Source organism: Suncus etruscus, chromosome 18 (genome assembly GCF_024139225.1).
Source record: "Suncus etruscus isolate mSunEtr1 chromosome 18, mSunEtr1.pri.cur, whole genome shotgun sequence".
Classification (NCBI taxonomy): domain Eukaryota; kingdom Metazoa; phylum Chordata; class Mammalia; order Eulipotyphla; family Soricidae; genus Suncus; species Suncus etruscus.
In genome coordinates, this window is record NC_064865.1 from 54,601,709 (window position 1) to 54,615,289 (window position 13,581).

Genomic DNA, 13,581 nt, shown 5'->3' on the forward strand with positions numbered 1-13,581 from the left:
GGGACCATATGGGATTCCCGGGATCAAACCTGTGGCCTTCCAGGGACCCCGACCAGCGGGTAAAGCTGGGGACCACGTCAGTAATTCACAATTCTCGAAGAAGAATCCGGCCTGAAATAGAAGAGGGACTGGGAAATAATGAGACTCGAGATGAGGGGATCCAATCAAGAGTCCGTTTAATAAAAGAAAAATTAGACCTTTTATAGACAATGCAAAACAGAGAGATTAAGGGCAAGGCACAGTAGGAATTGCTGTAACTTTCCACGGGAACATCTTGATTTTCCAAGGTTAATAAGATTATCATTAGTCAAGAGATTTACATTATTTCTGAGCAACAAAATACAAAATCTAATCTCAGCTTGGGCCTTTTGACCCCTGTCTTTACAAGGACATCTTGGAGCCTAGTAACTCCCTAGCTCTAGGCTATTTCTATTTCTTTGGGTCCAAGGGCAAAGAAGGCCACATGCAGCTTGTAAGCACTTTGGCTAAGACTTTCAGAAACTCCATTTTGATTAGTGAGAGGGCTTTTTAATTATTCCAAACAGTCTCCAACACAAACCCAGATCTGTAGCATGCAAGGCAAATACCTGCTATGCTATTGCTCTGGTCCTGAATATATTACTTCTTTATCAGTCATCTGTTGTTGCGGGGGCTTTGGTTGTTTCTAGTTCTTGGCTACTGAAAAGATTGTGGCCATAAAGATGGGTATGTGGCTCCCTCTTCTAGTCAGTGTTTATTCGAGGGTGCCAAAACCAGATGGAGTCAAATGAAATTTGATTTCTCTTCATCACATGTGGTCCTCCAAATACAGCCAGTGTGAATCCTGAGCACAGAGCTATGAGTAAGTCAAACACAGGAAGTCAGGCTCCAAGAACATCTTTAACTAAGAAGCAAGAGTGTGTGGAGAAATGGCAGGACACAGGCAAACAGAGGTGGATTTTCTCGGTGAAGAGGACGGTAGCTGCTGGTTTCTTATGAAGCTTCTGATGGAAGGTTCTAGAATTGTGGTGACAGCCCTTCCTGGCAGAGGAGGAGGAGAGACACCCTTGCCACTTTGAGTCCTGATTTTAGGCCAATAGGAGGAGCAAGTGGAGCTTTTCCTCTCTGCTGCTGATCAAGCTTCTTCAGCTCACAATTGAACCCAGAAGAGCAGCGCATTTGAGGGTGATATGTTCTAAACTCCTACAGCCATATTTTGGGGATGGCACAATCTTGCTACCTATTTTAGACATATCCAGATTGGGCTAATTGTTTTCACAACCAACTCAAACAAATGCAGAATACAATGTACACCATACATCCAATGTAAACCATCCATACAATGTACACCACCCTTCACCACCCTTCCTGTCACCAATGTCCCCAGTTTTCTTTTTACCATTTTCCACTCTCCTCCCTGCCTAGTAAAATATCCTTAGATGTTTCACTCTCTGTTTCTCTCTATTTTTCTTCATTTCCATTTTTCCCTTTTTGACAGTGTGGTTTTCGCTATTGTTAATAGAGAGATTGGGCTTGAGCCAGACAGTGTTGCATTGTACCATTGGCATCGCCATTATGCACTCCTCCATTGTGCACGCCTCGACATTTAACTTGATCATCTTGTGTTGCAAATCCATTCCACTTCTGGTGCATCAGAAACGACTCCCACTGGGGGGGTGTTAGCGGGAGTTTTATTTGAAAATGATTCCAGAACCTGTAAGAGAGAGAAATGTGTTTTAGGGAAACTTCCAGACCTATTGCTTTTTTATTTGTTTGTTTGTTTTTGTTTTGATTTTCATTGGCTTTGGGGTCACATCTGGCAGTGCTGGGGGTTTACTTCTGGGTCTGCACTTAGGGATCAATCCAAGCAGGCTCAGGGGACTATATGGGGTTCCCAGGAATTGGACCCAGATCAGCCATGTGTAAGACAAGTGCCCCACCTGCCTGGACCTACTGATTTTTGCAAGAACCTGTTGGTAGTTGGGTTTCAGATCTATTTAAAAGACTGAAGACAGTTGTCCCATTCATATGGTCCAGCCCACCCAACATGTCTAATGCAGTTCTTCAAGCATGACAACCGGGTTTCTCACGTTTCCATGATGTGTCTTGCCTAAAGGAATTCTGAAGTGTTAGCCTATACATTTAGAATCTGTACAAGTGCATGTAGCCTTCTGTTGGTGAGGGTGCAGGTAAGAGGGGTAAGAGGGCTGGTGAGCTAGTTTTCTGCATGGTAAGTTGTGGGGAAAGAGGCTGGGAAATAAGGAAATTTCTGAAAGCTGCTGGCCTTGAATATAAAAGAAAGTCTCTGTTTAGAGACCTGTGTTCCTGCTATTATGAATGCAGGAGAAAGTCATCCAGGTCAAACAACCTGTCTAGGCTATAACAACCTGTCTAGTGCCATAAGCTTTGAAACCGCTGTTTTTACATGCTTCCTGATTTAATGATGCCATGGACATTGTAACTGCTGTCTTTGCATACTATCCAAATCAATGATGCCATGTACCTTGTGACTGTTGTCTCTGCATTATCATCTTATTACTGTCATGTCTAAACTGTATTACCTACATTCTGTTTCCTGCCTAAAGTTTGCCCTTAAAAGCCTTGTCCCTACCGTCAGTAAACAAATACTTCCCTGCAAGTGGTCTGTGGCCCACAGTCTTCCCTCCCTTTCTTGAGTCTTGCCTCTGAGCCTATGGGCTGAAGAGACCCTTACCCACCCTTGCATCGGCCTCTGAGTGCTGCCAAGTGAGGCTCAATCCCCTCCCAAATATATATTTAAAGCACTTTGTCCTGGGGTCAGAGTGATAATACAGTGGGTTTCATGTATTGCCTTGCATGTGATTGACTTGAATTCAATCCCCATATGGATTCAATCCCCATATTCAATCACATATGGCTTCCCAAGTATCATTAGGAGTAATTCCTGAGTGCAGAGCCAAGAGTTCTTCCTGCGAATTGCCAGGTGTGTTCACACACACACACAAGACAAAACAAACAAACCAAAGAACCCATCCTACTTTATCCAATAAAGACATGTATTATTCTTGCAATAACCATAGCAACCTTCAATCAGCTTAGAAATCTCATTTCAAGAACCACAAGCACAAATTGGGCTGTGACTGCTTTCCAGATTCATAATGGGACCTTCCTACATTTGGGACCTTTGTCACTCAAGTGCACTAAAAAAAGCCTTTGGTATTATTAATACTCCAGAAGTTTCCAAGATAGAAAGCATTCTCTTCATCCAATATCATATTCTCCAGACATATAACTTCTGTTTTGTTCCCGAAACAAGAAGTCAGGTTTAGGCTACTTTGAAAACAAGCAAGAGATATGGATTCTTTTTTACTTTATTTTGGGCTACACCCAGTGACACTCAGGGGTTACTCCTGGCTATGTGCTCAGAAATCGCTCCTGGCTTGGGGAACCATTTGGGATGCCTGGGGATCAAACTGTGGTCTGTTCTAGGTCAGCGCCTGCAAGGCAGACACCCTACCGCTAGCACCAGTGCTCTGGCCCCATATAGGACAGGGTAGGGTACTGAAGCAATATTTTCTTTTCGGGGGGGCCACGCCCAGCGATGCTCAGGGGTCACTCCTGGCTGTCTGCTCAGATATAGCTCCTGGCAGGCACGGGGGACCATATGGGACACCGGGATTCGAACCAACCACCTTTGGTCCTGGATTGGCTGCTTGCAAGGCAAACGCCGCTGTGCTATCTCTCCAGGCCCCTGAAGCAATATTGACAACCCCAAATGCAGGTTGGAGATCAGATCAACTACTATTTTATTACAACAGTAATAATTACATTCCCCCAATAAAAGAATCCCCATTTACTTAACGCAAAATATCTGTTTAAATATTGTGGATAAATCAGAAATATGTGTGGAATGGTAAATGCTGAATTATTGTGAGGAACAACCATGGGGAATGGATGCTGAGTGAGACAGGAAATGAGTAAGATTTGGGAAGCATAGGGCATAGGGCAGGGTTCTTTTCTTTTCTTTTGGTTTTTGAGCCACACCCAGTGATGCTCGAGGATTATTCCTGGCTCTGCACTCAGAAGTCACTCCTGGCAGGCTCTGGGGACCAAATGGGATGCCAAGAATCGAACCCAGGTTCATCCTGGGTCCACTGCATGCAAGGCAAATGCCCTACCACTGTGCTATCTCTCTGGCTCCTATTTTTTCTTTTTTCTTTTGATTGGCTTCTACATTCTTTGTTTTCATTCAAAAACATTCTCATAAAACTTTTATTTTTTGGTTTTTGGGTCACACCCACTGACGCTCAGGAGCAAGTCTTGCCCTACCACTGCGCTACCACTCTGTCCCCTCAAAATACATTTTTGAATGAAATTTTAATTTGTGTTCATGCTTGTAAGGTCAAGACAGAAATGAGATCATTAGCTTTTGTTTATTTCCATTTTAATTGCTGCATTTTCTAGGCAGTGGTACTAGGGCGTGCTCTCCTTCCTGCTGATAATGTCACAAATCAAAGAGACCTTTTTGACATTTCAGCTATTTGTTCCAAATAATCTGCAGGATGAGATGATTGCAGTGAAAGACCTACACACATGGCTTTGCCATGTGAGCAGGCCAAAACTCAGCAGGCCATTTCCTTTAACCAATGAGTTCCCCAAAGTCACACTCAGAAGTGTACCTTCCCCCCGACCCCCCGGGGCCGGAGAGATAGCACAGTGGTAAGGCATTTGCCTTTGATGCAGAAGGATAGTGGTTCAAATCCCGGCATCCTATATGGTCCCTCGAGCCTGCCAGGAGCGATTTCTGAACATAGAGCCAGGATTTCTGAGCGCTGCGCTGCCGAGTGTGACCCAAAAACAAAAACAAACAAACAAATAAACAAAAAGAAGTGCACCCCCCCCAAGTGTAACATGCCACTGTAAGTGAGCACGCACTAAAACATCCATCTTATTCTCCTTATAATTTTTTAACTTTTTCTCTTATCTTTAACTTTAATGCTGAAAAAGATTTTTTTTAACTTTATTTATTGACTGATTGATTGATTGATTTTTGGGTCACACCCAGCGGTACTCAGGAGTCACTCCTGGCTCTGCACTCAGAAATCACCCCTGGCAGTCTGGGGGACCATAAGAGATGCCGGGAATCGAACCCGGTCCCTACCGGGTCAGCTGCATGCAAGGCAAAATAACCTACTGCTGTGCTATCTCTGTGGCCCCAGAGAAAGGTTTTTATAAATATTTTTTTATTGATTTCCATGGAATTACTGCGAAATACAGTTGCGAAGTTGTGGATGGTTGAATTTTAGTCATCCAATGTTCCAATACCCATCCATTCACCAGTGCACACTTCTGTCTTCAGTCTCCACCCCCCACCCTGTCTCTGTGGCAGACACTATTCTCTGACTTTCTCTGTCTCTGTCTCTCTCTGCCTCTTTCCTTCTAGACAACTGTGATTTATAATAGTGTTATTAAAGGGGTATCATGCCTATCATTTATTCTCCTTTCAGCGTCTAATTCTTGTCCAGAATGATCATTTCCAACACTCACTGTCCTAGTGATTCCTTCTCTGCCCTCACTTTACTCCCCAGTCTTTATAGCAAGCTTCCTCCCATGGCCCAGTCCTCCTAGCTGGCCCTCATCTCTTCTGTCCTTGTCTATTATTCTCATAGGATGTGTTTCTCTTTTTACAAGTTGTGTGTCCTATTAAACTAGGAACCTATCACAGATGGGAAGATCATTACAAGCAGAGTCTGAGCCCTACGGTTGTCATTCAGGCCACACGAGGCTGAAGTCTCAGAGCTGTGTGACCGTAAGTTTCACCAAGATGTCAGAAGGACAAAGGACAGGAGGCTGCCTTGGCAGGGTCCTGCTCATCCCCTAACCCAGCTCAGCTCCCTTCTCTGTGTTTGCTCACCTCCTTCATCAGTCCTTTACCAATCCCAAGCCCCGTCTGAAAATAAAATCATGTGTAGGCAAGTTAAATAGCTACACAGGTAGTTTTGCAATAGAATAAAACTATTTTTCTCAGACCCAACCTAGTTGTTTCAACACTCAAAGGTTGGCCTTCAACTAGCAAGTAATCAAGCCTTGGATTTGGTCACAGGATGATCATCTTTCTAAGAGTCGTGTCTTTGCCTCATTCTTGTCTTGGCAAACACCTTCTTTCTTTTCATAATGTCCTTCTTGGGCCTATACCAAAATCTACTCCAGAAGACATTAAAACACACTTGAATGAATATGTAAACAATGGCTCTTTAAAATATTATTTCCAGGGCCAGAGAGATGGCACAGCAGGTAGGGCATTTGCCTTGCATGCTTCCAACCTGGGAGAGACCTGGTTCGATTTCGGCACCCATATGGTCCCCCAGCCTGCCAAGGACAATTTCTGAGTGCAAAGCCAAGAGTAACTCCTGAGCACCATTGGGTGTGGCCCCAAAACCAAGCAACAATTAATCAATAAATAAATACATTTTAAAAATAAAATAGAGGGGCCGGAGAGATAGCATGGAGGTAAGGCGTTTGCCTTTCATGAAGGAGGTCATTGGTTTGAATCCCAGCATCCCATATGGTCCCCCGTGCCTGCCAGGAACAATTTCTGAGCCTGAAGCCAGGAATAATCCCTGAGCACTGCTGGGTGTGACCCAAAAACCACACACACACACACACACACACACACACACAAAAGATGCTTAACCTTGGGGCCGGGAAGGTGGCGCTAGAGATAAGGTGTCTGCCTTACAAGCGCTAGCGTAGGACGGACCGAGGTTCGATCCCCCGGCGATCCATATGGTCTCCCCAAGCCAGGGGCGATTTCTGAGCTCATAGCCAGGAGTAACCCCTGAGCGTCAAACGGGTGTGGCCCAAAAACCAAAAAACATAAAAAAATAAAAAATAATAAAATAGAATACTATTTCCAACACCATTTTCTTCCCAACAATCTCCATTGGGATGCAGCTGTAAGGGTGGAAGGCAACATTTCTGTCCCAACCTGGGAATGGAGCTTGTCCCTCCTGCCCACACATCCTCTATAAGGAACCAGAGAGTAACAGGTATGTGTAGACTCACAGGTGATGGTAGATGTCTGGATCCCGCTGAAGCCGAGTTTGGAAGCCGATATACAGGTCATCCCAGAGCAGACCATTCTTCACCACATGTCTGATGACATCCACTCTGCTCCAAATCTGAACAGACAAGGAACAATAGCACGTTAACCCCACCAGCACAAAGTGTTGGCCCCTTGACGCCCCCTGAAGTGCTTGACTTGAGATGGCAAAGACTAGGGAATTCCAGGGGAAAAGTCTATTGGAGTAGAAAAGTCTGCAGGAGGAACCAGAGAGATAGTACAGCAGGTCAAGGCATTTTCCTTGCATGTGGCCAACTTGAGGTCCATCCACAGCATCCCAGATGCCACTCGAGCACTGCTAAAATTGATGTGTGAGCACAGAGCTAGAGAAATCCCTGAGCATCATCAGGTGTGACCCAAAGACACCCCCCCAAAAAAAAGTCTACTGGAAAACTCCCACAGATTGAGCAGAAAAGAAGGGACCCTGAATGCTGTGGAAACTGGAAGGAAGATGGATCAAGAGAGTTGAGGATGGGGCCAGAGAGATAGCATGGAGGGAAGGCATTTGCCTTGCATGCAGAAGGACAGTGGTTCGAATCCCAGCATACCATATGGTCCCCTGAGCCTGCCAGGAGTGATTTCTGAGCGTAGAGCCAGGAGTAACCCCTGAGTGCTGCCAGGTGTGACCCAAAACCAAAAAAAAAAAAAAAAAAAAGAAAAAAAAAGAAAAAGAGAGAGAGAGAGTTGAGGACACAGAATCAGAATGTCAGCTGCAAATCCAATTCTCAGCTCTGTGTTTGCCCACCATTCTGTGCCTCAGTTTCTTTTTCTATAAATGAAGGTAATTAGCATTTATCATAGAACTATTGTGGAGCTTAGCAGGGTGTGTGTGTGTGTGTGTGTGTGTGTGTGTGTGTGTGTGTGTGTGTGTATACTTTAAAACGGGGCCTGCCATGTAAAAACACTTGCCATAAACATGCGTTACCAACAACTGTCAAAAACCAAGTTGTTCTATCTCCTTCCTGAACATCAGAGCCAAAGAGCCTGTAAGTTTACAAGATCCCACGTGTTTCCCTGTCACAGAGCAGGATAACCTCAAACAGTCCCTCAAGGCCCTTCCCTTTAAAAAGAAAAATTCCAACTCCTGGCGTTGGAGTATCTGAATACTTCAGATAGAAGGGGTTAGGAGACAAGCCAAGATGGTTTTGACTCACAGCCAAGCCAAGCACTTGCTAATCATCTGACCCACTGTTGCTAAGATTTGGCTTCCTGTCTACTGGGACTACTGGGAAAAAAAATCAAGGCAGTCTTTGCTCCCTCCAAAGACACAACATAAAGAAGCAGGAAAAGCAAGTGTTCTAAGATCAAACATCTATGGGTTTTAAGAAAAATGAAAGACATTCTCGCAATAATAATTTTTGGACACAAAAGAGAAAAGAGCTGGAAGTTACAGATCACCTCATGAAGCTCACCACAAAGAGTGATGAGTTTAATGAGAGAAATAACTATGTTTTGAACTATCCTAATAATGAGAATGTATGAAGGAAATAGAAAGCCTGTCTAGAGTACAGGCGGGGGTCAGGTGGGGAGGAGGGAGATTTGGGACATTGGTGATGGGAATGTTGCACTGGTGATGGGTGGTATTGTGTTCTTTACATGACTGAAACCCAAACACAATCATGTATGTAATCAAGGTGTTGAAATAAAATATATAAAAAAAAAGTTACAAAAAAAAAAACTGTACTAAGCTTTGTTTGCATGTTGTAGCTATGTCACAAACCTATTTATTCCAGAGACATTTTTAAGCACCTGTTGTGCTGAGGGCATTATAAAAAAAATTAAGTAAAATAAAATAATAATACAATATATTGTCTATAATATAATATGCATGATATTATTTACATATTACATAATTATACTATGTAACATAATTATATATTGCTATATAGAATTATATATTATGAATTCATTTCTGTTAAAATTTGCCAGAAACTCACAAAGCAGCATGCAAATGCCAGTAGACAAAAGTTGTCATAAATGAAGGGCACAGAGGCCAGAGCAATAGCAGTGTCGGGTGTTTGCCTTGCACACGGCCAACCCCAGACAGACTCCAGTTCAATTCCTGGCATCCCACATGGTCCCTCAAGCCTGCCAGGAATGACCTCTGATGCAGAATCAATAGTATCCCTTGAGTGCTGCTGCCAGGCATGACCCCAAAACCAAAATAAATAAATAAATGAAGGTCACAAAATAAGGTCAGAACTAAATACCCAAACCAAAGTCAATGACAATAGAATCAAGAGACCTGGGCCCGGAGAGATAGCACAGCGGCGTTTGCCTTGCAAGCAGCTGATCCAGGACCAAAGGTGGTTGGCTCGAATCCCAGTGTCTTATATGGTCCCCTGTGCCTACCAGGAGCTATTTCTGAGCAGATAGCCAGCAGTAACCCCTGAGCACCGCCGGGTGTGGCCCAAAAACCAAAAAAAAAAAAAAAAAAAAAAAAAAAGAATTAAGAGACCCAAACTATAACAATTTAAATCTAAAATGGACCTCATACACTGGTAGGCCAAAGGGCGAAGGGTGGAGGTATGAGATGCATGTTGGGACTCTGGTGGAGGGAGGTCAACATTGATGGTGAAAATGGCCCTAATTCACTGTCACTATATGCCTGAAATACAACTATGAAAGACATGGAATTCACAATGGCCTCAATTAAAAAAAAATTTTTTTTTTTTTTTTTGGTTTTTGGGCCACACCCGGTGACGCTCAGGGGTTACTCCTGGCTATGCGCTCAGAAGTCGCTCCTGGCTTGGGGGACCATATGGGACGCCGGGGGATCGAACCGCGGTCCGTCTCCTAGGCTAGCGCAGGTAAGGCAGGCACCTTACCTCGAGCGCCACCGCCCGGCCAAAAAAAAAATTTTTTAAAAAAGGAACAAAACCAAATGTCTTCAGACATAGCAGGCAACTGGTCACAAAACCCAATTTCCTGGAGCAATTATTGAAGCCTGTACTTGGCTTTAACCATAATGTTTGAATTCAGGTTACTTAATCTTATGAGTCATCAAAATACACACCCTGTTAAATTGCTGGGGGGAAAATGAAGGTCCCAAAATACCACAGACTGATGAGAAAATTTGTACTTGGAATTTATTTCTCTTGCCTGAATCGCAGCTATAAAAACAATGGCTTCCTTTTGTGAACTGAGGTGTCCAATATAGAATTTATATTTCTGTTTTCAGGGTTCAGTATTTCACCACAGAGATTTAGGAAAGACAAATCTAGAAATTGCTTAGAACCCAGCAAAGATGGGAGTTCTGAGATCTACCTACTTCCTATGGAGGAAAGATGTCTTTCAATCTGAAGAGAAACACCTGAGGATTGGAGCTGAACATGAGACCTATTTAGAATGTACCAAAATGGGAAGATCTGTGTGCTTGCTTAAACTTGGTGGTGTTGGTGGTGGTGGTGGTGGTGGTGGTGTGTGTGTGTGTGTGTGTGTGTGTTTGGTTTGATTCATTAGTGATATGTGGTGAGTTGGGATGTTATAGCAACAATCCAGACAGGGAAGGAAAAATGGCTCTTTTCTTTTTTTTTTTTTTGGTTTTTTTTTTTCAGGTCACACCCGTTTGATGCTCAGGGGTTACTCCTGGCTAAGTGCTCAGAAATTGCCCCTGTCTTGGGGGACCATATGGGACACCGGGGGATCGAACTGCAGTCGTGATCCTTGGCTAGCGCTTGCAAGGCAGACATCTTACCTCTAGCGCCACCTTGCCAGCCCCAAAATGGCTCTTTTCGAGAATTAAGTTGAGTTTTGAACAAATTAAAAGAAGTACCTGGGTGGGTGTGGCCCCAAAACCTGAATATAAATAAATAAATAAATAAATAAATAAATAAATAAATAAATAAATAAATAAATAAAAAGAAGTACCTGGGATCTCTAAATATGGGTGATGAGAACTCAATGGGGGAAACAGTGCTGGAGGGGGCCGGGCTTTTGCTTATTTCAATTTTAATTATAGAGTTGGGGACAATTTAGCAGAAAAGAGGTACTAGTAGATGAATTCACCCAAAAAGACATTGTTAAGGAGGGTGACTTGAGCACAGAACCTTGTAGGAAAAAGAGACTTAACTGCTGACTGAAGAGAAATCGCCAAGGAAGGACAATAGTCGGGAAGTAGAGAAAAGGAAGGACCTTGAAGCTGAGAGACAATTTCAAAGTTCAGCATCAAGGACAGATAACAGTATTTATCTTCTCTACACTCCAAAATGCAACTAAAGAAAGAAAACAAAGGATATAGGAATAAACATTCACAGGAAGAGAAGGAATGAAATGAATTTCTGATAAGCCAGGAATCTCACTCAACCAACTGCCCTGAATCTGGAAAACAGCAGAAGACAAAGGCTGCAGAATCCCCAAGTGTCTGTAGTCACAGACTTAGGTGTCATGTGCCACAGCAAGAAGATATAGTCAAACCCAACTCCATGCTAACACACATGGTTCCCAGAAGAGACAAGATTCAGATGCTTCTCTGGATGAATGGAATCAGGTGAAAGTAGGGGGGAACTAAAGGGTAGGAAGTGTGTTTGTGAGACCTAGATCAAGGACTCCACATTTTGCTACTGAGGGATTCTCTAAGAACTGACTCTTACCTTTATAATTAAATCAAATTGGTGGTACCAGACCACATAGGATCTAGCCTCTCTTATGAGTTGTTGTTTGGGGGTCACCCAGGTGGTGATCAGAGCACTTCCTTTGGCCCATTGGCTCTGTCGTGCTAGAAATTAAACCAGGGCTCCAGCCTTCTAAGCTATGTCCCTTGTCCCAGTCTACCTCTTGTTCCACATAGCCCAGAGACTTTTTTAAAATTGAAATTCTCTACTACTTAAGTATTTGATATAACATTATATTTTAAAAAGTAGCACAGATTAATCTTTTGTTTGTTTTTGGACCATACCGATTGATGCTCAAGGGGACCTGTTTCTGCACTGGGGGACCCTATGGGAAGCTGGGGATTAAACCTAAGTCTGCTATAAGCAAGGCAAATGCTATACCCACTGTGCTATTGCTTCAGCTCTACAGCTGAATATTTTAAAGTGAACTGATACTTAAATTACAGGTTTCCTTAGTTTGGCTTCAAAAAGAAGCACATGGCTAAGAAATGTGGTTGAATTAGGTGTGGTCCAACTGTGGGAATTAGTACAGTATTTTCCTCATCTACAAGCAGAAAATATTTTTATAATATTATTGTTGGACTAAATGATAAAATAATAGTGTGATTGAAGCTGTACTTAGTTGGCATAGGGCAAGTCATGTGTTTTTTTGTACATGAAACATGTGGAACAGATCCATTTTTTTTTTTAGAAGGGGTGCTTCACATAGGATTTTTATCCATTTGGAAACCTAATTTGTTATAAAATTGTTGTTTTATTTATTTGCTACAAAACTGTAAAGCAGGTGGTGGATTATTTGTTTCACAGACCTTTCAGCACAGAATTCTTTTGAAAACAATGATTTGACTAATACATACAACAATGCACGCCAAAGGATCAAAATGTAGTTTGATCATACAGATATCACAGGAAGATACACTGAAATTTCCATAATAAATACATCACACCATAGGTTATGAATTTTGCTCAAAATTGGAATCCAACAAAATAATTTTTTGGTTTATGCTGACTTCACTTCCGCTGCATTCTAAACTACCATGTTTACTTGGAGAAAGAGACTCCACTGAAGAGAAGGGATAGAGTGTGGATATAAAGGCAGATCTAAAATTACTTGTGGGAGGATCAGCTGTTGGGAAGCTACCAGGAAGAGAAGATAATTTTTGGAAGAGACTGAACAGAAGCAACTATGCTAGCTAGGCAGTAATGAATAATTTAATTTCAATATTGACTCATTGTGCCACATCAAGTAAGATATTAACAAAGATCTCTGGCCCATTCTGGAAACTGTTCTGTGAATCAGAAGTTACTCTACAAATAAAAAAAATTATGTGTGTGTGTGTGTGTGTGTGTGTGTGTGTGTGTGTTTTACATGGAAGGGTCTTGCCCATCAGTGCTATTACTTACCTCCTCATATGGATGGTCCCGGTTTGGCCTTTCTTTTGGAAAGGATAAATCCAGGAAGTCAACCAAATAGTCATATCCATTAGGAAGAGGGTTGAAGTCATCATCTGTCTCAATTATCTGTGGCAATGACAGCACGGCAAAGGGAAGAAGCAGATTAATTCCAGAATATAAGACCCAACTGCTCTTCAATAGTGGGCAGCAATGAATTGGAGACATTCTACAGGGAATCTCCTCTCTCTGTCTTCCTACCCCTTTTCTTCTTTCTCCCCACTGAACGGAGTAACATTTAAACTCAACTCTTCCCTGCTAGCAAAATGACAGAGCACTAGTTTTCCTCATAGTTAGGGAAAATGATCATGATCTTAAATGCATTAGTAACAAGTTAATGAATAACACAAGGAGTTCCAGGCTAAGAAATAAAACCATGGGGGGGGGGGAGGCCGAAGCAACAGCAGCACAGAGGTAGGGAGGGCTTTTGCCTTG

At 42.7% G+C, this 13,581-nt stretch overlaps 1 protein-coding gene across 1 annotated transcript in view; it reads right to left on the reverse strand.

The window, feature by feature from the left end:
* Positions 1-1,494: 1,494 nt before the first annotated feature.
* Positions 1,495-13,581, reverse strand: part of LOC125996169 (cytidine monophosphate-N-acetylneuraminic acid hydroxylase) — a 159,264-nt gene continuing 147,177 nt past the window's right edge. The window contains exons 14-16 of the mRNA XM_049765116.1: positions 13,099-13,215; positions 7,024-7,139; positions 1,495-1,693 (exon numbers count right to left, since the gene is read on the reverse strand). Of these exons, the coding sequence (XP_049621073.1) occupies positions 1,495-1,693; positions 7,024-7,139; positions 13,099-13,215 (432 nt within the window). The remainder of the gene's footprint in view (positions 1,694-7,023; positions 7,140-13,098; positions 13,216-13,581) is intronic.